Here is a 27,229-nt window from a genome sequence, read left to right as displayed (position 1 = left end):
ATTGTGAACAAACTAGTTCATGAGGGATTTAGATATGAGCCATGTAAGTGTTCAGGGCTTTGAGCGCTTACTAAAAACAAAAAACACAATCTGTCTTTATGTCAGATAACCTAGAAAGTTTGCTATAGTTCCAGTTTCCACAGATATAGTATCTTGTGTTTCAGGTATTTAAAAAAATGTAGAAAAAGATATTTTAAAATTTAGCAACTCTTCAGCTGTATTTGAAATTTAGAGGTGAGGAGACTGTAAAGGCATTATATAATTTTCATTCCCTCCCCTAATAAATAAGAAATACAAATACAAATTAAATTAATTTCTTATCTATTCAAATTGTGAAAACCACAAGTGGCATTTCTTCCTCTTTCTTTCTTCAAGGCTCATTTTTAGGGTATCAAAACACAAACTGACCAAAACATCTACACTAGGACTACAGATGTTCCTTTTTGTCTATGGTCATTTTTTTTTTTGTCCTGGAGAATAGAGGGTGGGCAGTGGTGGTGTCTGGTTACAGATTCTAATTATTTGCTTCAAAAACTATAAACAGTTTTGTTCTCTGCCTTGTAGAGAAACCAAAAAGAAAATGAAAAAAAAAATCACGTCTTGAGCCAAGTCCCATAGAATTGTTCATCCTTTTATAAAATGTGAAAAAGAATTCACAAGTGATTTTACACTAAGGATTAATCTGAAGATATTAATAATTTAATTATAGTTTCTTCAGGGGATAGTTGATGTTCATTAATTCCTTAGAGGATAAAATGTTTTCTCTCAATGTGTAAATGATCAGCATTGAATAAAGCACAATCTTTCCCTGCCCATTGAAGAATGCACGTTTCCTGGACATAGCAGCGAGAGGCATTTCTCTCCCTCCTCTGCTCTATGTGCCTTCTAATTTAGAAGCAAGCCCATGCCAACCTGTAGGCATTTGCCTAATTTACTGCTAATGGTGATACATTTGCATCCATCCATAATGGATCCTACACCTGCTCTTATGGAAAACTACAAGGGAATAAGTGATTCTCTCTGAAATTCCTGGATTTGGGAGCAAAATGACCATTAATCAATCAATTAATGTTTATTAAATGCGCTATGTGCCAGATACTATGCTAAGCACTAGGGATACAAAAAGAGGTAAAAGACAGTCAAGCCCTCAAGATGTTTGCAGTCTAGGGGGTAAACAACAGGCTCTCAAATGTGTGTGTGTATAGTTATACACACACATATACACATATATGTATATAGTTACATATAGTTTTGTACATAGTTGTATATGTATGTATACAGTTATATACAGGATAAATAGGAAGTAATTAACAAAGGGAAGGCACAGAATTAAGAGGGATTGGGGAAGGCTTCCTATAGAAGACAGGATTTTAGTTGGGATTTAAAAATAGGTGGAGTGGAGAAGGGAGAGTGTTTCAGGCATGAGGGACAACCAGAGAAAATTGCAAAAGCAGAGAAATGGAGTAGTTGGTTTGTGAAACAGCCAGGAGGCCAGGGTCACTGGATCAGAGTGTACAGTTTGGGGAGTAAGGTGTAAGAAGACTGGAAAAGGGGCAGCTAGGTGGTGTACCAGGCCTGAAGTCAGGAGGACCTGAGTTCAAATTCGGCCTCAGACCAAACACTTGACACTTACTAGCTGGGTGACTCTGGGCATGTCACTTAACCCCAATTGCCTCAAAAAAAGAAGAAGAAGGCTGGAAAGAAGGAGGGAGCTAAGTCATGAAAGGCTTTGAGCACCAAACAGAGCATTTTGTATTTGATCCTGGAGGCAATAAAGAGCTATTGGAATTTATTGAGTGGAGGCAAGGGGATGGTGACATGTTGAAACCTGTACTTTCAGAAAATCAGTTTAGTGGCTGAATGAAGGATGGACTGGAGTGGTAAGAGAAATGATTATTAAACACAAATAATTTTGGGAGATTCAGAGTCCCTTCACCTTTCTTTTTTTTCCCCCTCTATTTTCAAGACTCAGTCTCTGAAAGTCAAGCTAAACTCCTCTAATGGACCCACCCAACCTTAGAAAGAATCTCTAGTCTGAGGTGAATTCCATTTGATCAAGCTTGGGTGGAGACAGATCCTTTTGTCCAGATTGCCCAAAGTTGGGAATGGTCTGGGTATATGGACAGTCTCTCTATCCAAGAGTGGCATGATATCATTCCCAGCCCATCACTAGAGTAAACCCACTTTTCTGTGTAAAGTCCACTTCTAACTGAATTGTTAACCAATTAAAGGCAATTGCTGTTTGATGGAATACCTCTTGTCCAAAGGTATATAAACTTAAAAAGGTAGCTATGATGGAACAAGAAGTTAATGATCCCTTTTTGTCAACCATATGCAGGCTGTGATTGGTAAAAAATTTAACCAACAGCTTTGTCTCTTGAAATTATTTTATTTGCCACAGTGAGGAGAAACTTGAGAGAGGCAGACCCGCTGGCAAACTGTTGTAATAATCAAAGTATGAGGTGATAAGGGCCTGCACTAGAGTGGTGGCAGTGTTAGAGGAGAGAAGAGGAAGTTTTAAAGAGATATTACAAAGATGATACTGATAGGCATTGGCAACAGATTAGATATGAGGAGAGAGAGAGAGGGAGAGAGAGAGAGAGAGAGACAGAGAGAGAGAGAGAGAGAATGAGGAATCCAAGATGACTCCCAAGTTGTGAGCCTGAAGGACTGGGAGGATTTGAGGTACTCTAAATAAGAAGTTTTATTATTGTTGTGTCTCACTCATTATGACTCCGTGGACCATGGCATGCCAGGCCCTTCTGTCCTCCAATATCTCCTTAAGTCTATCCAAGTTCATATTCATTCTTTCCATGACACTATCTTTTCATCTCATCCTCTGCCATCCCTTTTTCCTATTTACTTCAATTTTTCCCAACTTCAGGGTCTTTTCCAATGAATCCAATCTTCTCATCATAGGGCCAAAGTATTTAAGTTTCATTTTTGGTATTTGACTTTCCAGTGAATAGCCTGAATTAATTTATTTAAACATTGATTGCTTTGATCTCTTTGCTGTCCAAAGGACCCTCTCAAAGGTCTCTTCTAGTACCACAATTTGAAAAGCTGTGTTCAGCTTTCCTTATATTCCAATTCTCATAGCCATACATTGCTACTAGAAAAACCATAGCTTTGCTTATACAGACCTTTGCTGGCAAGGTGATGTCTCTGCTTTTTGTAGTACTGTCCAGATCTGCCATAGCTTTCCTTCCAAGGAGCAAGTGTCTTAATTTCATGGCTACAGTTGCCGTCTGCAGTTATCTTTGAGCCCAAAATTATAAAATCTGGCACTGCTTCCATTTCTTTTCCCTCTATTTGCCGGGAAGTGATGGGACCAGTTGCCAAGATCGTACACACATACATATGTACACATCTATCTCTATCTCTATCTATCTATACATATGCATACACACACACACACACACACATATGTGTGTATGTGTATCTTCAAGCCAGCTTTTACACTCTCCTATTTCACCCTCAAGTGGCTTCTCAATTTCTCTTCACTTTCTGCTATCTGAGAGGTATCATCTGCATATCTGAGATTGTTGATATTTCTCCCTGCAACCTTAATTTCTGCTTTCGATCCATCTAGCCTAGCATTTCACATGATGTACCCTGCATATAAGTTAAATAAATATGGCTTCTTTTCCAATCTTAAACAATAAGCTGTTCCATGTTCAGTTCTAACTGGTGCTTCTTGGCCCCTATACAGCTTCATTAGAAAGGTTTAGAGGGAAAGATAATGAGTTCAGTTTTATATGTGAGTTCAAGATTTCTGTGTGGAAAGCCACTCTATTTCCATACCAATAATGAAACCCTTGACTTCAGATTATTTTATGACTGCCTAGTGTGTAAATGATGAATTAGAAACTGGAATGATCTGTAATAATAAAGGAATGAAAAACTGTTATTTTAAAAATTTATCTACCAGATGGTACTTAAAATCCTCCTTCCTTCCTTCTTTCTGTTTCTCTTCCTCTTTTTCTTTCTTTCCTTCTTTTTTTTCTCTCTGTGTCCTTGTCTCTCTCTGTCTCTCTTTCCCAGAGTCTCTAGTCCTCCTGACAAAATCCAAAACTAAAATTAAAAAAAAAAGTTTCCTGAGTCGTGACCTTGTATACTAACTTTTTACTTCAATTACATTTTCACAGATGAGTTATAAACCTCAGAAAACAAGTATTTATTATGGAAGCACTAAAAGCCAATGTATTGTCTTCTTGCTATACATAAATCTAATTACATGAAAGGTAATTGCACTTACATAACCTTAGCATCATAATGTCATCTTCATCTGAGATAAATTCACACCTTTAATTGAAGTTAATGTGATGGCCATCTGTCAAGTGTTCCTGGGCAAATCACCAAAACCCACTTGATGCAGCACAGACATGGTTATGTACAAGCTTCCTAAAATGTTACACAGGATCGGTACCATACAGGGTGAGCCTGCACTAAAAGCAGAAACTCCATAATTTTCTATCAGAGCTTCAGTTCTGGTCAGTGTATCCTTGTCCCTGAAATTCTACTTGCCTTAACCATGTGGCTAGGCAAATAGAGATCCTCATTCCATGAAGGTAAAAAGATTCCATAGGGAAACTGGTCTTTTTAACAGGGAAAAACTCTTCTTATTCTCTTTTATAAAGTCCTACTTTGAAGCATCATGAGAATTATTTTTAAGTTAACTGTCTCTGTACAATCAGATCATTGACATGTAGAGCCAAGACCAAAAATAAGACAAAAACTGAAAAAATAATAAAAATGAGAAAAAAAAGAAATTATGTATAATTAAACTAGCTCTCTTTAAATAAGTGGCTGATGCCAAAAAATGATGTAGTTAGATGAAAGAATATTCATACCAATTGCAACAGCTTCAATCACCATCTGCTTTGCTATTGCACCCTAAGGGCCATGGTACCTTTCCATCTGATTTGCAGCTAAAACCTTCCATATCTGTTGATTCCCCGTGAGAGTCCCTCAGAGAGCAGGAACTTTCTTACTTTCCTATTTCTATCCGTACCTCTTAGAGCAGTGCTTGGCACATAGTAAGTGCTTAATAAATGCTTTATTCTTTCATCCATTCATTAAAAAAAAAGAGAAGTATTAGAGGGTAAGATCAGCTTAAAGAAAGTTTGGCAAGAGATTCAACTAAGAAAATTCATTTTGAGGGCATGCAAGTATGAAACTCCAAGGTGAACATGAAATGGGGAAAATATGGAAATGAAATGCAAAGCTTTTCATATTTTTTTTTCATTTGACACTGAAGAAAACAAAGATGAGAAGAGATGCTGGACTAAATTAAGGATACAGAAGAAGAGGTCTGTCCTGGAGGTGATATAATTTTAAGGGCATTAGGGGAGCAATGATCAGGGTATCTGCAGGAGGGTAATATTCTAAAGGTGTGGTGGGGAGAAGTCTGACATTATTATTACCACAAATGTGATAAAAATGCATTCATGACAACTGAAATTATGCCTAATTTCCCACGCACTAAAATATACATTATAAAAACCTAGCCATGTATGGAGTATTATAAGGTCACAGGAAGGCTTTTGCAAATGATATTAAACGGAAGACCATATTTCTAAAATCACACAACTGATTTTAAGAGGGAGACAATACAAGATTTTACTGGGCTTATTTTTTGTTGACTACTATATCAATATATATATGTATCTGTTAAATCAAATCAATAGCATTTATTAAGTAGCTGCTATGTGCCAGGCACTATACTAATTAATACAAAAGGAAAAGTTTCAGAAATGTTGTAGTCAAAATTCAAAACTCTCAGCTCAAAGAAAAAATAATGCAAGCATCCAGAAAGGAAAAAAAAAATCAACTATCAAGAAAATGCAGTCATAATTATACAAGACCTGGCAATTTCTACTGTATATGAGAGGAGATATGGGAATACAATATTACAAAATGCAAAGGCTATAAGCTTATCCTGAAAATCTGAGAATAATCTTATAAGGAAAAAATCTTAATGGAAAAGGACTTTCAAGAATTTTTGATGAAAAGACCAGAGTGCTGTAGGAACTTTGAAATATAAATACAAGAGTCCAGAGAACCTTAGAAAAACAAATTTATTTGAGCAAATGGAAGGAGCTATGGAGATTCAAAGGAATAAAACAAGAAAATTGAAGAACTAGAATCTAAGGAGGTGCCTTAGATTGCCTCTTAGACAATTGGGAAATGGATGAACAAATTGTGGCATGTGAATGTAATGGGGTATTACCCATAACAAAATGACAAAAAAGACCATTTCAGAACTTATTCAAAGTCAAGTGAAAAGAACTAAGAAAATATTTTATAGGTCAACAACGTTGTAAAGGGAAATAACTTTAAAAAAAATTTAGGATTATAGTCAATACAATGACCAGTCGTGTCTACAGATGAAACATGTTACTCATCTCCCAACAGAAGTAGTGAACACAAAGCATTGAAAAAAAACATATTTTTGGGCAAGTCACTTGTGGATTCTTTTGCCTGACTATGATTAGTTGTTAAATGCTTTTGTTTTGTTTTGGTTTGGTTTTTCCCTTTCTTTCTCTTTTCAATAGGGTGAGGAGGGAGTCAGGGAAGTATAAACGGTAACGTGAGAAAAAAAAATGGGTCACTGAATCATTTTTTAAAAAAATGTGCTGAGAAGCCAGCAGCAGCAACAGCTTAAGTGGAGGTACCAAGACCATGTGACCCTGGGCCCTTTCCCCCTCTAGCCTCCAAGCTAACCCGCACCCCAAACCCCATCCCAGGGATGCCCCCACTCCAGCCTGGGGAGGCGGGAGGCAGCAAGAGGGAGAGCTGGGACTGGGGCATAGGGGCTACTTCAGGGAGATTGCCATCACAGAAGCCAAAATGGATTTCTCCAGTGTGGTGTGTCTGTCCCCTTCTGTTGCTTCTGTAAATGGCCTGGACAGAGGAGGGGCAGGCGACAATGATGATAAGCCCTTGCTGCGGCACCAAGGAGCTTCAGGAACTTACCCTGCAGCCTTAGCTGACCCTAAGCCTCCATCCTGGCAGGAATCCCAAACTGCCTCCACTCAGTGACCAGAAGAATGCAGCCTTCTCACCCTGGCAGATCATGTGACTCTTGTGACCCTCCGAACTATGATTAGTCAGTCAGTTCTTCCCAGAACCTCTATTTTAAGAAAACTATCCAAGCCAATCTGGTTCACTCCTTTGCTCTTTGGGCTATACTTCTGACTATCTAGACTAATTTCTCCAACATGCTTCTCCCAGTTCCTCCATAGCTCCCAACTTTATAGCTTCCTTTTATGTGCTGTCTTCCTGATTTAGAATGTAAGCTTTTGGAGGGCAAGAACTATCATTCTTTTTGCTTGTATTGATATTCCCAGTCCTTAGCACAGTCTGGTACGTAGTAATCATTTGTTGATACTTCACAACTATCAGATTGGCTAGACAGAAAAGGAAATGATAAATGTTGGAGAAGATCTGGGAAAATTGGGACACTAATGCACTGTTGGTGGAGCTGTGAACTGATCATCCATTCTGGAGAGCAATTTGGAAGTCTGCCCAAAGGGCTATAAAACTGTGTGTACCTTTTGATTCAGCAATATTACTATTAGGTCTGTATCCCAAAGAAATCATAAAAAAGGGGAAAAGGATTTACATGTACAAGAATATTTAGAGCAGCTCTTTTTCTAGTGGCAAAGAATTGGAAATTAAAGAGATATCCATCAATTAGGGAATGGTTGAACAAGTTGTGATACATGAATGTCATGGGGTAGTGTTGTGCTATAAGAAATGATGAGCAGGATGCTCTCAGAAAAAAAACTGTGAAGATACATGAACTGATACAAAGTGAATGAGCAGAACCGGAAGAACATTGTACACAGTATCAATAGTATTGTACAATGATCTGCTCTGAATGACTTAACCATTCTGATCAATACAATGACCCAAGACAATTCCAAAGGACTCATGATGAAAAATGCTATCCACCTCCAGAGAAAGAACTATGGAATCCGAATGCAGATCAAAGCATACTATTTTCACTTTTTTCCCTTTTGTTCTGCTTCTTCTTTCACAACATGACTAATATGGAAATATGTTTTACGTGATTGTACATATATAGAATCTATATCAAATTGCTTACTGTCTTAGGGATGAGGGAGGGAGAAAAATTTAGAACTCAAAATCTTATGAAAAATGAATGAAAAATTGTCTTTATGTGTAATTGGAAAAAATAAAATACCATTAAAATTTGAAAAAATGTGCAAAAGAAAACACAAGGATATTTAGAAGGAAGTACAGGCAAAGGATAATTTGGAAAGTTACTTGTTAAATTTATTATAAACTTAACAAAACAAGCAGTATAAAATGGAGATTCACATTTTCACATAGTATTCTCTTTTCATATTGTGCTGCATAAAGTAAAAGATAATAGAAAGAAATGTTAGGAAAAAGCAAGGAAGGTTCCCAATATGCAGGATAATGAATATGGACAAGCATAAGAGCCCCATAGATTGGATAGTTATGGGTTGATTGCAATCTATATTGTTGGGATAAATATCCACATTAATAAGATCACAGATTCATTTGAATATTTGAGTATTTTCTAAGTATCTAAACATAAAGACAACTGGCAAGAAGCCAACTTTTGTGTGAATGAAGGGAGGAAACAAACATTTGCTAAGAGCTTACATTTACTAAGTGCAATGTAATGTGCTAAGCTAAAGACTAAGGATACAAATATAAGCAAAAAGAAAGGTAGTTCTGCCTTCAAGGAGTTTACATTTTAATGAAGGACGATAACATGTAAAACGAGCATGGTTTTAAAATTGATAAAATTGGGGATAGGTCCAGAGGAGAATAAAAGTTGGCCTTGTCCCTTCTATAAAATGGAGGCCCCCAAAGGAACTCACCAAAGGGAGAAGGTGAGGCAGAGCTTATATATTTTATATGGTAAACAGGCCACAGGGTTGTAGACTTTTTCAGGGCAAGGAGACCCCAGGTAATAAATAAAGTTCAAGGATGAGCTAGCAGTAGAGAAAGCATGGCTCCAGAAGGCAAGAAAGTCAAGGACACTGGGGGGAGGAATTTTTTTTTTCAATAAAGGCTCAAATTCTAATTATTTTACGTTTTTGTTCCAGAGGAAAGAATGTTTTAATTTTTAATTATATTTTTGTGTCCAAGGCAGAAGGGTCACTTTTTAAAATCTCTCTACTGGTAAGTGGATATTAAGTACCCTGGTGCAACTCTGTTTTATTTAAAAAACATTGATGGAAAGGGAATTCTTATAAATTGAAATTTTATCATTTATGACTTGAGGTTCAACAAGGTTTGCTTTAGTAATGAGACTGGAATAATAATTTAAAATAGATGTGATCATTGACCATAAAACATCTAAAATATGCAATGATGTCTTTTTCTATCACACTGTTTCTTGTGATTATGATTAGAAACTAATTTTAAATATTCTCTTAAGGAATCATCTTCCCCCTCCCACTCTGTAGTTATTTAATTTGGTAGTACCATGTTGTTATGGGTCATCTTCATTAATTATGATAATATCTAGCATTTATATAGCACCTTAAGGTTGGCAAAGTGCTTTACATATGTTATCTCATTTTTTCCTTGCAACAATTCTGAGAGGTAGGTGCTATTATTATTCTCACTTTACAGATTGGGAAATGGGCTGAGAGAGATTAAGTAATTTGTTCAGGATCATATAGCTAGTAAATGTCTAAACAGTATTTGAACTCAGGTCTTCCTTATGCCAAATCTAAAACTCCATCCACTGTACCACCTAGTAGGAAGGCATCCTCTTTCAAGTTACTCAAAGAAGGTGGGCTCAGCATGGCTTTTCCCACTAGATTACAGTAGATAATTCTCCAGTGTAAACTGGAGAATAAGTGTAGAACTCAACTGAAGGCAGACATGATTAAAATACCAAAAAAGTTGGTATGACATGCTTTCATTAATAAAGAAAGATCTGTAACATCAACCCTAAGGAAATTTAATCCAGATAAGATCTCTTCTCATCCCACTTTACTCTCCCCCAAATACAAAAAAGCTTCCGGCTCTTGTTGGCGCCTGCACAGGCTACAGATTAGCTTAACATATTTGTGGTGCTGAGCTCCAGGCAACATATTAACTTAGCCGTACTGTCATAACAAGCTGCCTTTGGCTTGGCAGCTTTGTAAACTACATTGCGTTAAGGAAAAGGAATCATACTCCCCAAGAGAAGATGCATATTTCTCCCTGATAATGAGGCACTCTTAAAAGCAGCAACAACCCTTTCATTTACTCAGGATCTAGTTAACTTACTGAAGCAATCAATCATTGAGTAAATGATACTCTAATGGCATCAAATGTGATAACATAGGGAAAGTGCTTTGTAAACCATAAAGTGGTGTAAAATGCTAGTTGTTTCTCTTCTTATTCTTCTTGTTTTTGTTCTTCTCCTCCTTTTCCTCCTCATTATTATCACTATTACTATCCTGAAGGACTTACAGAAGCATTGATTTTATATATATATATATATATATATATATATATATATACACACACACACACATATATATATACATGTATGTTTGTATTATGTATATGTTTGTATGTATACACATACATACACACATATGTATGTGTGTGTGTGTGTGTGTGTGTGTGTATAGTGTTTTAAGAGGTGATGAAAGGAACAGTTTCAGAGAAACCTGGTTAGATTTACATAAACTGATGCTAAGTGAAATGGGCAGAATGAAGAGAAGTCATACGATAAACAATAACATCCTTAAGGCACCTCTGAAAGACTTGAGAACTCTGACCAGCACAATGACCAGCCATGATTTTAGTGGGCCCAGGTATGCTACCTACTTCCTGATAGAGATGATGGCACAGATGGAGACATATATATTTTGAACATGGCCAACTTAGGAATTTATTCTGTTTGACTGTATTTGATCTGAGAGTTTTTCTTTTCTTTTTTATCCATTGGTGGAAGGTGAGAATGAGACAAAGTAAATTGTATTAATTCAGAGTTCAGTAAAAAAAAAAAAAGAATAGAGCTCATATACTTTGAAACCCTAGGCTACAAAAGCATACGTGAAGCACAAAGATTTCAGTGAGCTGTTACTTGTTGGGTAACAAGACCACACAAACCTCATCTTTCTTTGATTGGAATGATTGAAAACCAGAGCAGGTTCATGTTGAGCATCCCTTCTCCTTCCCCTCCCATCAACTGCACTGACTCCAGCTAGGAGAGAGGCCTTACTTACATGCGATGCGCACGTAGGCTTTACGGCTCTTGGTGGTGCCTGCCGAGCTCCAGGCAACACACTGGCACCAATAATCTTCAGGTCCAAAGAGCTCTTCAACTTGTTGCCGGGAAATCTCAATGCTCACTTCCCGGACAATGAGACCTGTCAGAAGAAATTAACATTCGTATAAGGATAAGACTCATAAAAGGGCAACATGCCAAAAAATGGGCCATATGTATCTTTTAATAGGATCTTTTTAAAAATGATGCTTGGCAGAGCTGTGTAATCATATCACAGATATAGCACTGCTTTTATCACTTTTCTCATCAGGCTCGCCTCTTCTGTCTGCTCTATTCATTTTACTTGCTTAACCCTTTGCTTTTTCTTACTTTTTATTCTGGGACTTCTTGACCCCATATCTTTTGCACTCTACAAAACTCCACCCTTCACAATGTGGCCAGAAAAATCATTTCCTATCCGCGGAGCCATCTTCTTCCTTACCAAATTAAATTTTTCATCTCCTAGGAATGTTCACAATCATTTAATAGGATTTTGATAAAACACCAGCCCCATCCCCCAAGCAGGACTGTTCCCAAATTGCCCACTCCTCAAGTTGTCTGTGTGAACCAAGGAAAAGGAAGCTAACAACATGGGAAAATAAAAAGAGACATGTCTATATATATCACAGCCTACAATCTCTCTCTCTCTCTCTCTCTCTCTCTCTCTCTCTCTCTCTCTCTCTCAGCATTGCATTAGTGCTACTGAACTCACTGGGAATATAAAATAATGGCTATTTAATGTCAATCCATTTTTAAAAAACTTGGATCTGTGATTTAATCTATGTAGAGAACTTCCATGAGTGAACACCCTTTACCTGTACTGATTAGACAGCAGCTTGGCATCTCACAGGCTTAGAGAAATGCCTGAGATGCTGGAGATAAAGTGGTCTATGACCCTGGCCGGGGTCATAGGATATGTCTGAAGTGGACCTTGGCTCTCAAACCAGCTCTTTCTCCACTATTCCATGTCTACTTGATAGAAGTCCATTTTAAAAGATAGTATTTAAGAAGACTGGAACAAATAGTCATCACTGACAACTTGCCACTCTCCCAATTCCAAAATACAGTTTTCAGACTGTTTCATACTCATTCTTTAAATACTATAAGTTAAATGTCAAATCTGACTGAAATACTAAATAAGATACCTTTGATTCACCCAAAATCTAAAACAACCAGAAAATAAATCATTTCCCCACTCATACATAATAATATGATATAACAATTGTGTCATGTGCCCCGCTAATTACCCTTGTGACCTTGGGAAAGTCACTTAACATTTCACAACTCAGTTTCCTCATCTGTGAAATAAAAGGGTTAGATTAGATGATCTCTAAAGTCTCTTCCAGTTCTAAATCCAATGAACCTATGATCCAGAATAATTAGTAGTTTCTCTATTTATATTGGGAAAGCCCCTGGTTATTCTCATGATTTAAATTTCATTTGGCAACTCAGAGCTGGAAAGGATCCCAGGGGATCAAACACCTCATTCTGTAGATGGAAAATCCAAGGCCCAAGGAGGAGAAGGGACTTACTAGGGTATCACAGATATTAATTGGCACAGCCAGGATTGAATTCAGATCTTCAGATCTCAAATCCAGCACTCTTTTCATTGTCTAATCATTAAGTTTTGCCAAATCCCCAAGATTATTGAATTCAGGGATTGCCAAGAAGATTGCTAGATCCTGTGTGGTAACATCTAGAGAGGGGGAGGGTACCCTTGAAGACAGTGAGATCACACCACGAGCTTTGCAAGGGAGAATTAGTGAAACTTTGTTCACAATAAGGGAAGCTTACATTTTCCACTAGGTTTTAAGGTTCTTAAAGTACCTTTCTCACAACAATTCTGTATAGTAGGCAATGCAAAAATTATTAAGACCACTGAAATGATGAGGCTTGTAGAAGTTAATCGGCTGATCCAGTCATATAGCTAATAAGAATTAGAACCAGAATTTGGACCCAGAGCTTCCATCTTCAAGCCTAGTTTTTTTTTTTTGGCAAAGATACTGCAGTGGCTTGCCATTTCCTTCTCCAAATCATTTTACAGATGAGGAAACTGAGGCAAACAGGGTGAAATGACTTGCCCAAAGTTATATAGGTAGCAAGTATCTAAGGCAAGATTTGAACTCAGGGCTTCTTGACTCCTGGCCTAATGCTCTATCCACTGTGCCATCTAGCTGCCCTACCTACTGGTTACAGAGGGCTTTTATTAGGCAGGCTTGCCTCCATGGTGCTTCTCTAAAGCCATTTGAGAGGATTTCTTAAGATGACTAATGGAATTTAAAGTAGACATGTAAGAATATTAAAGAAGGGCGTTGTTAACCCTGATATATCTCTAAGTTGTAAATCCTGACTATAAAATAGGTTTAGTTTATTTATGTTAATTATATCTTGTCTCCTTTTAAAAGAACTTGAGACAATATTTAAAAGTGCAAAGCAAGCAAGAAAATCACATAAGGAAAAAAAAGTTGTGATTCTCAATAAGTTATTTCTTTTTACCTTGGTTTGAAAGGCATAGAGAAATGTTTTTAGTTCAACAGTAATTCCGAATCTTGGTTCTGAAGTCCTGTTTTGAAGGCTAGTCTGGGGTAAAGTGGAAAGAACATTAGCTCTAGAGTCATACACCCTGGGTTAAAATTCTGTTTCTGATACTTATTATCTTTGTAAACTTTAAGGTGCCCTACAAATGCTATTATTACTAATTATTATCTATCTTAGACCTCAGTTTCCTCATCTATAAGGTAAGTGGGTTGGACTAAACAAGTTTTGAGGTCCTTACCAGCTCTACTTCAGTAGACTGCAGTCTATTAACAGCTTGTGCCCTCAAAATGAAATAAAATATAGCAAGTGCAAATGTATAAATAAAGGAATGAATGAATGAAAAAAACTGCATAAATTTTGGCTATACAAATGGAAAAGCAAGAGTAAAACAAGGAGCACACATTCTACATTTTATTGTAATAAGAGGAGCCAAGACATATGAACAGAGAAGGTTCCTGTTGCAACTGGAAGAGAGAGGGTTAATAGTTGTCAGCCTGTGTGCTATACTCATTTCCATAAAATATCAATCAGTCAGTAAACATTTATTAAATGCTTACCATGGGCGAGGCACTGTGCTAAGCCCTGGGGATACAAAAAGAGGCAAAAGACAGTCCAAGCCCTAAAGAAGGAAGGACTAATGGGTGAAACAAAATAACAACATGCAAACATATATACACACATATTATTTCCTATTCATCCTGTGTGTGTGTATAATTTCCTATTCATGATTAATTATTGTCATCAATTATTACTAATGTTATCAACAATATATATCGTTATGGTATAATATTATAATTATTATGCAATAATAACAATATTATCAATAATAGAAGTTATATTATTGATTATTATTTCCTATTTGCCATATCCATATAGGTATATATGATAAATAGGACATAATTAACATAGAAAAAGCACTAGAATTATGAAGGATTGGGGAGAGCTTTCTGTAGAAGGAGGGATTTTAGTTGGGAATTAAAGGAAAGCCAAGAAAAATAAATAAAGTAAGGGGCAGCTGGGTGGTGCCGTGGATAGAGCACCGGCCCTGGAGTCAGGAAGACCTGAGTTTAAATCCAGTCTCAGACCAGATACTTGACACTTACTAGCTGTGTGACCCTGGGCAAGTCACTTAACCCCAATTGCCTCACCAAATAAAAAAATAGATAGATAGATAGATAGATAGATAGATAGATAGATAGATAGATAGATAGATAAATAAATAAAGTAAGGGAAGATCAGTTGTCAAAGTGGAGGAGAGCATTCCAGACATGGGGGACAGTCAGAGAAAATGTCTAGAACCAAGAAATGGTGTGTCTTGTTCATGAATTAACCAGGAGGCCAGTGTCACTGGACTGACAAGGTTTAAGGTATAAGAAGAAAAATAGGAGTGGGCTATATTATGAAGGGCTTTCAATACCCAATAGAGCATTTAATATTTGCTCCTAGAGGCAATAGAAAGCCACTGGAGTTTATTGAATTGAGGGGTGACATGATTGGACCTACATTTTAAGAAAATCACTTTAGTCACTGAATGAAAGATAGATTGGAGCAGGGAGATACCCACCAGCAGGCTATCACAGTAATCAAGGTGTGTGGTGATGAGGGTATGCATTAGAGTGGTGGCAGTGTCAGAGTTGAAAGGGGGACATATTTCAGAGATGTTGCAAAGGGGAAATCAACAATCCTTAGCAACAGATTGGATTTGGGTGTGAGAGATAGTGAGAAATCCAGGAAGTTAAGGGGGAAAGATAAGAGTTCTGTTTTGGACATGTTGAGTTTAAGATGTCTACTGGACATCCAGTTTGATATATCTCAAGCAGAACAAGGCTTGCAGGGCATTGGGCACATCCTCCATTGATGGCTTATGGAAAGAAATAGTAAGGAATCACACAGGTTGAAAAGGCATGGATGGGCTATGATGTGTATTCAGTGAAGGAAGTGACCACAGAGAGGAAATCAGAGATTCACTGACATATAGATAGCCTTTGTTACTTTGGTTATCTAACAATTATTTTCACTCGAGGCTTCCAGACATATACACCTAAACACAGACACACATGTATAATTTTTGGAAGGTTATGGGGGGTGTTGTTCAGATCTGTGGTTTCCTAAGTGTAGAAATCTCCCTGTTGTAGAAGGGCCCTGTAATACTAAGACCAGTAACTGTTCTGTAACTGAGAGCTACCACTAAACTATTATTGTGTAGGCAATCCTTTAAAGGTTCTGAGAGAGAAAGACACATTCAGTTTTTCCCATACCGTTAAACCTGCAATTCACTTGATGTGATAGACTCTAGAAACTAGAGATGCTAATGATATGTCAGTAGCAGACCTGGGGCATTGACCTCTCGGGGACAACCAATAGCCATGGAACAGGAAGAGGTATTCGAAGAGGCAGAACATCCAGAAACTTTGAGGATATACACACAGCAGATGCTATGATGGGAGCATCTGAATAAGGGAGACCTTTAAGTTGCTCTTCTGTTCTACCATTGATTCATCTTTCTCAAGGTAAAGGAATGAGAGGAGAGATGATAGATTTTCCAAGTTTATGTTGGGAAGAATGTAGGCTGTTTCATCGCAGGGGAGAACAAGGATTTCCCGCCAAGAAATCCTTCCATTCTCTGGGTACATGTTCAATCCAACTATACAGATTATGAATTGAAGCCTGATGTCTACAGTGTCCTAATGGAGTAAGAAGCCTGGAAAATACCTCTATGATGATGACTCAGATCCTAAAGCGTCTTAGCAATTTTTCAAAATTAAATTAACCTGCTGTAGGTTTAATGTCAAATGTGTTTCGCTATATCCTAATTCTTTGAAATTTGGTGGTCAATTTTATGTAACGTGCAATAATACAAATTAATTAAAACGCTGTATTCCTGTTAGTCTTCAGTAAAATAGACTTTAATGTTCCCTTTCAGGCAAAGAGTTTCAGGCAAAAGTTCTCCCCTATTTTGCTAAACAGTGCTCTGTGCTACACTACAAAGACACGCATAGAGGCCACTTTTCCATTCAAGTCACAACATTTGATCACTAGTCTTATATCCCCAAACTGGCTGCAACAACATAGGTCTATATTGTTTCTAACTACTCACATTATTATACAGCGCAATAAAGTGTGCCGTCACCATAGGTCTGAGAGGTAGGTCATGTAAATTATCTTCATTCCCATTTTATAAATGAGCAAACAGGCTTGGCTAAAGCAAGTGACCTCCCACAAGATCAGACAGCTTAAAAGTTGGTACCTGTCTTTTTGTTTTTAATCCCACTGTCTCTCTAGTCTTAGTCCTCTGGCTTACTTTTTTAGCTGTTTATTTACTGCCTGTTTTTGAGGTGAAGGAAGGAGCAAACGCTGCTATTCAGCTACTAGAAGTGAAATTCTTCTTAAATGCCTTAATTTACTGAGCTGAAGGATGGATAAATCAGATATGTGTGTATTACCTTAAAGCTATGGTGACTATAAAATTCAGACCAACAAATAGGCTCAGGAATGTGAAACCATACACAAATATTTAGTGTTCTGAGATGATAAACTCAGGCTTCTTTTTGCTACTTTTACTTAAAGCAATTCCAGGAAAACGGATGAAAAGATATGGGATTTTCACTCAGTCAACTGTTCCTTTCTAACCAGCTACCATCATGAGTGGTTCTGTTGACCACAGATCTGAAGTCTTCCAGGAAGCCACAGTTCCATTCCCTTGCCATGGGGAATACAAGGTGATATTCACTGAATGAATGTGCCCAATTGTGTGGCCTGCTACACCCCATGGGCTTTGGGAGCCTGGCATGCACCTTGAGGTTGCCTTTTATTTGACAGAGGCCCCATTCAGAAAGAAGAGGATTAATTACTGTTTGCATGTAGTTGTCCCATCCTTTAGCCCACAGTTTACATTCCAATCTGTGGTTAACATAAGAACAAAAAAAAAGTCAGAAAGAAACATCGAAAACTTTATCATCAAGAGCTCCATAAAATCAGAGGCATTATTCAGACTTCGGTACTGGCTACACACCAGCTTTTCATTAACCGTAGATAAGTTCATTACCTATGACATTTTACTCATAAAACCAGAGATGGCTTTGAATGAAATAAATAATAACCTTTGAATATAAAGTTCCAACTCTAGTTGATGGCCTTGGATGGAGAAAGCACGCTGACTTGAATTTTGAAATGGCATAAGCACCTTTTCTAAGGAGGACTGCTTTGAAAAGCTTTTGGTAGCTCCAAATTGGTTTCAGGCCATTTAATGTGGGGAAAAAAAGTTTCTGTGTACTGAGTATACTCAAATAGAAATGTGTATTTTCCATCACGTCTAATAACATCAAAGGTTTCCCATCTCTACACTCTCTTTAATAATGGTGCCTCTAGAATCCATGCTGTTTGAAGTTTGCAATGATTTGCTTTTATAATAGGATTTGTTGTGGTCGGGAGCCAGGGTACAGGACAGTAATTGGAGAGCTACAGCATGAAACCTTATAATAAGCAGAGTTGACTAGTTAATAAGGAGTCTGAGAAGACTTAAAAATTCTAGGTACAAATGCCACTGTCTAGCTTTTCTTTAATATCATGCATCAAACGTGTCAATGATATCATGTCGATTAACTTTTATGTATTACTTTTAAATTAAAATTTCAGTTTCATAAAAGCAGTAAAGGGTTTTCCAGGAGACACCGTAATGGACAGATTGGTGTTTACAGCTTCCTAATCCTTTAAATCACTTTTTTCCCCCTGAAATTTAGACTGCATTGACATAGTGTAACTGAGGTCATCCATTGAGCTTTCTGAAGACTTTTTACATCAGTTCAGTACTTGACATTATTAGAATTTTGTTTTTAGTGCCAGAAGTCACAGGTAGGAAACTACCTGTTTCCTGGGGTCACTGAGAGGTTAAATGACTTGCCCAGCATCTCAGAGATTTAGAACTGGAAGTGAACACAGAGGTCATCATTTGACCCTCTTCGTTTTATAGATGAGGAAACTGAGGCACAGAGAGTTTACTACTTATAAGTATTTGAAGTGGGATTTAAATTTAGTTCTAACACCAAGTCCAGGGCACCTGTCCCATATAACCTCCATTTTTACATACCTTGTATGTATTTTGCCAAAAAGCAGTGATAATCAACTGAGAAAGCAATGGTATATTAAACATTCTTTAAAATGTACTCCTTAATGTTCAGATCTGGGCTAACTCCTTCATTTTAAAATTTTTTATTTAAACCTCTGGAGAGTAGGAGGGGAGGGGAAAAGTGCCAAGCCATCATGTTGTGTAAGCTTGAGAGCTCGACTTTGCTAGGACTTTTCCGTATTGGGAGAAGGGTTACCAAGGTCATACTGTGAAATCTCATTATCGCGCAGTCTCAGTTACAGCACAGGTTTCTACATTGTAACAAAGCTCTGGAGTATGTTACAAAATGTTTATTGAATTAGTGTGGTAATATTCTTATGCTCTCTATAAGAGCTTAATCGTATTAGTTTTCGCTAATATAATATAAAATATGAGACATAATAACACTTCTGGATAGCTTGATAAAATTCAGTTTATAAAGATATCAGAGACAAGCTTTATTCCATTATAATTTAATATAATGTTACACAATAAACACGATAATTTCTATAGTTATTTGTGAACCTAACTAGAACAAAAATAACATATCCTCAAGGCAAGATTTTAAAGCCAAATCTTAGAGTTACTGTCAGTCCTAAATTTTTTTTTCTTTTTTTATTAGGAACTTAACAATCATAAAAAAATACAAAATCTCAAAATTTCAAAGAACTAAAAAGAACTGTGTATGGAACTGAATTTCTTTTAAGTTTATTTTTAAAGGGTATATTCAATTTAAGCAAGTAGTAACAAAATTGCTCTATTTGTGACCCTTTCTGCTTTGTTTTTTTTCTGTGTATTTAATATTTATTGCATACTCTCTCTCTCCCTCTCTGTTTCTGTCTCTCTCTGCCCTTCCTTTCTTTCCTTCTTTGTTTATTCTTCCCTATCATTAGCCTTTAATTCACCCCACATCTCCCTATTAGCAGTCTTCCTTTATAACAAGTAGAAACAAGTGTAACATACTCTCTGAACTCCACTACAGAATGAATTGTTTCTTTTATATAAATATAGAAGCTATAGTCTTTTCAAGTTGATAAAGGAATTTTTTGTACATTTTTTGTGGGATTGAAGAAAAATCCTGACTATTTCCTTTATACTTTGTGATTACTTTCTGGGCCTTCTGTGATTACATGAATCTGAGGTGGGAGGTCCTGTCTAAAAACACATCTTGTTTTGATCCTCTTTTAAGAGACACAAGGCATACTCCATCATCAATTTTCTGGAGTCAGGATTTTTCACTAATGATTAGAATTCTGAAGTCTTTCAAAGCTTTCCTTTACTTTATTATGGTTATCATAAAAATGGTTTTCTTGATTCTGCTCATTTCAGTATATGTCAGTTCATAAAATTCCTTCAAAGTTTCTTTGAATATTTAATTCTGTCATTATTGTTTGGCACAATAAGATTACATGACATGATATAATTGCTTAAACTATTCCTCCATTGAGGGGGAATTTCAGTTCTATATCACAACAAAAATGAACCGAAGTATGGAAAACAAAGGACATAATGAAAAACCTTATTTTCCTTGCATAATTTCTTTGCTTATTTTGTATTGTCTTAATTTTGGAGCCATTTTGAATTCTCTTGCAAGCAGGCAGGTATAATAGGCTTAAACTACTCCTTTTCTCATAAATGAGATTTAACACTTATATCCTCTATATGAAAACATTATTGTTTACTACATACTATTATGAAAACGTGCTAAAACAGTAATAATCCATTGAAAAAGCTAAATATTGATATGACAACATTATTGTTTACTAAGTATTATTATAAACTTAATAAAAATAATGAAATATGCAAACAAGATAAAGAATAAAATAATACATGTATAGGAACATGTGATTGGAAAAATGGCATAATTAAAATTCACAAAACAACTAAAGTGCTAAACACAAGATAAGAAGATAGAAATGCCACAAAAAGTAAAGCCTTAAAAAATAACAAAGGACAACTGTAACATAGACAGCTAGCTTCCACTCAACATCCCATCTCAAGGCATGCCACATGCTGGGCATAGCTAACATAATCAACTTAACGAATTGGATGGAGGAGAAAAGAGGGTCCCTGGCCTGTCTCTTTATGGAAGTGACCCAATCTGAACCTCCTCGCACCTAGTAAGAGGCAGATTACAGGATCCTATCCAATTACTCAAAGGAAAGGGAAAGCAACTTGGGTGTGGGGGAGGGTGATTTACAGAAGATGTAGACAGTACACAGCTGGCTACTGTAGGAGTTTCCATACCTAATGGAAAAAGGGATTAGAGACATTATTAGGGGCAAGATTTACAAATATGATAAAAGAAATGAGGTAGAGGAAGTAGTTAAAATTGGATGTTCGAGAAGCTATTACCTCAGAAGGGACATGACAAAAATAGAAGGAAAATGTGAACCTATAAAATGGAGAAGACTAAATAAACTAGAGCAGGAATTCTGAACCTGGGGTCTAGGAATTAAAAAAAAAGTTCTGAAAGCTTGACATAGTTATTTTCCTTTGTAATCCTTCACACACACACACACACACACACACACACACACACACACACACATACACACTATTTTTACCTAAAGACACTGTTCTTAGAATGGGTCTACAGGCTTCACCAGACTGCCAAAGTGGTATATGACACAAAGGAACAAAAGAGAAAGAAGTCGAAAGTGACTAGAATAAGAAGGAGGGAAAGACTAAGAGGAATTGTTGGGAATGGGAGCTTCAGTCTTCTGTGCATGCATGTGAGGATCAGGGAGAAAGCAAAGCTGCTATAGGATTTATGGGGTCAGCCTTTGATAACGTGGGGTTGTTGGAGAATTTGAGGAACTTTTCACTTTGCTACTTGAAATACTCAGGATATTGTATATAACCCACATCCTGTATCCACATCAAGCAGAGAAAGAATGCTAGATATGAATTCTGAGGTGTTAAGGAATTGATACAAATATCTAAGGACAATAGCCATTCCCCAGTAGCAAAATGGTCAAAGGTTATGAACAGGTATTTCTCAAAAGAAGAGAGAGAAGATATCAGGATCCACATAAAAAAAGTTCTAAATTATTAATGGTAAGAGAAAGACAAATAAATCTAACTCTGATGTTTCACCCATCAAAGTGTCAAAGATTACAAAAAAAAGGAAAATGATTGTTAGAGGGACCATGGGAAGATAGCCACACCAGTCCGCTGCTGGTAGAGCTAAGAATTGGTCCAACAATTTGGAACTATACCCAAAAGACACAACTTTGAATACCCTATGATGATGATATTTTAATGATAAAATGAAATAGTCCCTGCCTTCAAGGAGCTATTATTCTCCTGATATCATTTTATTATGCCTTATTTCCCCAGTTATACAGATGTAAAAATGCAAATAAGAATGCTGCTAACTGAATGACTGTGATAAGAATTCTGTAGAATCAGATATTACGTTACATGAGCTACTAATTAAATACCAACATTTCATTATCATGTGTAAGTTTACGACCAAAGATCATATAAACAGAGACAACAACTTTGTTCAATGTGGATAATACTTTTCCCCTTTGAAAATAAAGCTGCAGCTTTTCCTAGCAGATTAAAATTGGGAAAGCCGATTTTCTTCAATTTAAATGTGATTGAAATCACTTGCAAAGTATGGTATTTTGAAGAGTTTGGGGGAGCATTGACGGAAAGAAGTGTTAGCAGTATTAAAAATGTTTGTAATTGCTCTAACACATGAAATTACTGCGAGGAAAATAAGCCCTCCAACCACTGATGACACTTACACAACATATAATTAAATACGGAACCAGTCAATCAACAAATTGGCACTATGCTAGGTAATTGAAGATGAATATTGAATTAATAATTTAATCCTAAGAAATTCTATTCAAAATGCCATATATGTATTACCAACAAAGCCCAACAACAAGAGATAGAAAGAGAAATCCCATTTAAACTTACTGTAGACATTATCAAATATTTAGGAGTCTACCTCCCGAAACAAACCCAGGAACTCTATGAACACAATTACAAAACACTTTTCACACAAATAAAATCAGATCTAAATAACTGGAAAAACATCAGTTGCTCATGGGTAGGCTGAGCTAATATAATAAAAATGACAATCCTACCTAAGCTAATTTACTTATTCAGTGCCATACCAATGAAACTACCAAAAAATTATTTTATAAAGTTAGAAAAAATAATAACAAGATTCATTTGGAAAAACAAAAGGTCCAGAATATCAAAGGAACTAAGGAAAAGAAATGCAGGGGAAGGTGGCCTAGCAATTCCAGATCTTAAATTGTATTATAAAGCAGCAATCATCAAAACTGCTTGGTACTGGCTAAGAAATAGGGAGGTGGATCAGTGGAATAGGTTAAATATGCAAGACACAGTAGTCAATGACTATAGTAATCTATTATTTGATAAACCCAAAGACCCCAGCTTCTGGGATAAGAACCCACTCTTTGAAAAAAACTGCTGGGAAAACTGGAAAAGATTACGGCAGAAACTAGGCATAGATCAAATCTCACACCATATACCAAAATAAAGTCAAAATGGGTTCAGACTTAGATATAAAGGCTGATACCATAAGTAAACTGGGAGAACAAGGAATAGTTTACCTATCAGATCTATGGAGAACAGAAGAATTCATGACCAAACAGGAGATAGAGAACATTATGAAAGCAAAATGGATAATTTTGATTACATTAAATTGAAAAGTTTTTGCACAAACAAAGCCAATGCAACTAAGATTAGAAGGAAGGTAGAAAATTGGGAAAGAATTTTTACAACCAGTCTCTCTGATAAAGGCCTCATTTCTAAAATATATAGAGAATTAAGACAAATTTATAAGAACACAAGCCATTCCCCAATTGATAAATGGTCAAAGGATATGAACAGACAGTTCTCAGATGAAGAAATTAAAGCCATCTATAGTCATATGAAAAAATGCTCTAAATCATTATTGATTAGAGAAATGCAAATCAAAACAACTCTGAGGTACCACATCACACCTATCAGATTGGCCAACATGACAAAACAGGAAAATGATAAATGTTAGAGAAGATGTGGGAAAATTGGAACACTAATACATTGTTGGTGGAGTTGTGAAATGATCCAACCATTTTGGAGAACAATTTGGAACTATGCCCAAAGGGCTACAAAAATGTGCATACCCTTTGATCCAGCAATAGCACTTCTAGGGCTATATCCCAAAGAGATCAAACAATGGGAAAAGGACCCACATGTACAAAAATATTCATAGCAGCTCTTTTTGTGGTGGCAAAGAATTGGAAATTGAGAGGATGCCCATCCATTGGGGAATGGCTGAGCAAGTTGTGGTATGTGAATGTAATGGAATACTATTGTGCTACAAGAAATGATGACTTCAGAAAAACCTGGAAAGACTTATATGGTCTGATGCTGAGTGAAGTGAGCAGAACCAAGAGGACTTTGTACACAATAACAGCCATGTTATGTGATGACTAAGATTGTTAAACTGAACCCTTCTCAGCATTACGAGGATCTAAGACATCTCCAGAGCCCTCAGGATGGAAAATGCTATCCACATCCAAAGAAAGAACTATGGAAGTTGAATTGCTATCACTTATTTTTACCTTCTGTTGAGTTTTGTTTCATCTTTCTGATGGTTCCTCCTATTGGTTTTAATTTTTACTCATAACTTCATTAATGTGAAAATATGTTTAATAGGAATGTAAATGTAAAGACTATATCAGATTGTGTGCCGTCTTGGGGAGGGTGGGGGGGAAGGAAGGGGGAGAAAAATTTTCAACTCAAAAGCATATGGAAGTGATTGTTGATAAATCAAAACAAATTAATAAAATAAAAAAAAACCAAAATACCATATATGCTACTTTTTTGAATAGATAAGTCATAGATTTGAGTTTTTAAAATTAATATAAAGGGTTGGTGTCTCCTCTTATAACTTTAGGAGGGAGATAAAAAGATATAGGTAGATAGCAATAATACAAAGTATTATAAGGCAGTGTCATAAAGGTGGTCCAAACCAAGAGACAGAGAAATTCAACTTAAGGAATTCAGAGGAATTCCTACCTAGATAGGAAGAATTGGTGAGGCTTATAAAATAAGATCATAAAATTGTAGATTTAGAGTTGGAGGTGACTTCAAGGTCATCTAGTCCAACTTCTTCATTTTATAGCTGAGAAAACCAAGTCCCAGAGAGTTTAAATGACTTGCAGTAAAGTGGCAGAGGTGGGGTTTGATCTCATGTTCTCTGACTCAGAATCTAGCACTCTTTCTACTGTATCACAGGGAATACAAGAGAAGCTCCATGTGATAAGAGTTTTTATGGATGGCAAGAGGGTTCTTGTATTCTACCCCAAAGATCTGTTCCTTTCCCCGTACTCTTTAAACAATGACTTGAATAAAGTCATAGATCACGTGTTTACCAAATTTGTAGATGTCAAAAATATGAAAGGGATGACGAAGTCAGGAGACAAAATAGAATACTGCACAAAGTCTGGTAATAATTTAAATAAAGATAAACATAAAGTGGTCTGTACACTTGGGTTCTAAGAATCAACTATGCAAATGTAATAACATGCAATTCATAGCACGCCATCAATCTCTCCAAAAGGCTTTCATGGATTGCAAACTCAATAATGTGAGTCAACTATGTTTGAGTTAGCCCCGGCTTTACTTTGCGATGTCTAAGAAAGCTTAGGGCAATCCTGGATTGCATTAAAAGATACATGATGTCCAGTAATAAGCACCATACTCTACCCTGATCAGAACCCAACTAAAGTAATGTGTTCTGATCTGGGTGACAGATTTTAGGAAGGATATTGATAAGATAAGATAGAAAGTATCTTGAAGAGAATACCTAGGGTGATGGAAAGGCATTGAGTTTACACCACACGATGATTAGCCGAAGGCATAAGTGAAGACTTAGAAAGGGCTAGAGTACCTATATTGAACTAATTGATGGGATGTCACATGAAAGAGGAAAAGTGGGTTCTGCTTTATTCCAAAGAGCAGAACTAGGAGCAAGGGGTAAAGAGACAAATTTGGACTTAAGGAAAACTCCCTGACAACCACCATTATCCCAAAGAGGAATGGGTTGCCATGGGAAATAGCGAGTACACCCTCATAAGGTCTTCAAGCAAAGGCTGTGCAAAAATTTGTTGGAGATGAGATTTTTGCTGAGATATAATTTGTACCTGATGGCTACTCAGGTATCTTCTGACTCTGGAATTCTGTGAATCTTATATTATGATGGAGATGGAAGAGAAGGAGAAGGAAAAGGAAGAAGAGGAGGAGAAGGAAGAAAAAGAGGAGGAAGAGGTGGAGGAGAAAAAAAAGAGAAGGAAGAGGTGGAGGAGAAAAAAAGAGAAGGAAGAGGAGAGGGAGAAGGAGAAGGGGGAAGAGAAGAGGAAAGGGAAGGGAGCTTATCAGGCAGGTAGATCAGAATGAACAACAGTGCAGATGAGAAATGGCAAAATGCCTGTAGTCTACTTTTCTGGAATAAAGGATAGAAGCAAAGGAACAATGGGAAATATGGCTGGAAAGGTAGGTTGGGAGCATTATTAGGGATGGCCTTCAATGCCATGATCAGTAGTTTGGACTTTTTTGTTGGTTGACAATGATCCATTAATTTTTTTTGAGCTAGAGAATAAAAAAATTTGCATTTTATGTATGTATATATGTACCTGTATGTGCACAAAGATCCAGCCTGGCATAGTGGATAAAAAACAAGGAAGAGCTGGTTTCAAATCTTGTCTTTCACACGAGTGACTGTGTAACATTGGGCAAATTATTTAACCTTTTAGTCCTCTAGGCAATCCTCTAGGAAGAGAGAAAGGGAAATTATTTGGAAGTTTCTTCTGCCAATTAAATCATAGAAAGAGAAAGTCTGGAGTGCAGCCCAGAAAGGAAAACAGACACAAATTGTCTAAATGCCCTCCCTAAACCAAGGATATTATAAAGGAGATTCTATTTATGGCTAAGCTAAATGACCTCTTAGGTCCCTTACAACTGAGATTTTATGCACTATACAGACCTGGCAGACTTAGCTTTATCTACTTAGCTCTAACATACTTCAAATATGCCATTTATTGTCTTTTGATAAACTTTTGATTTTGCTACATTCATATTACAGTATGTACCAAGTAAATCACCTTCATGCTAAATCCTAAGATTCTTCTCCAATTCTTAACATTGGATTTCAGATTCCAAATGTTATAGAAAAGATGTTCCTATTTTCACCTTCAATGTTCAGATCTCCAAAAAAGGTATCATACTGAGTGAAGCATTGAAATCTCAAGATAGCTCACAATTTAACAAAACTT

General features: G+C 36.6%; 1 protein-coding gene across 2 annotated transcripts in view; it reads right to left on the bottom strand.

The window, feature by feature from the left end:
• Positions 1 to 27,229, bottom strand: part of UNC5C (unc-5 netrin receptor C) — a 401,391-nt gene that overhangs the window by 124,138 nt on the left and 250,024 nt on the right. For both annotated transcript variants that reach the window (XM_021008379.2, XM_021008380.2), the window contains exon 3: positions 11,238 to 11,381. In XM_021008379.2, coding sequence (XP_020864038.1) covers positions 11,238 to 11,381 — 144 coding nt within the window. The remainder of the gene's footprint in view (positions 1 to 11,237; positions 11,382 to 27,229) is intronic.

The sequence above is a fragment of the Phascolarctos cinereus genome, unplaced genomic scaffold, assembly GCF_003287225.1.
Source record: "Phascolarctos cinereus isolate Bilbo 61053 unplaced genomic scaffold, phaCin_HiC Scaffold_9;HRSCAF=440, whole genome shotgun sequence".
Lineage (NCBI taxonomy): Eukaryota > Metazoa > Chordata > Mammalia > Diprotodontia > Phascolarctidae > Phascolarctos > Phascolarctos cinereus.
This window is presented reverse-complemented; position numbering and strand designations above follow the sequence as displayed.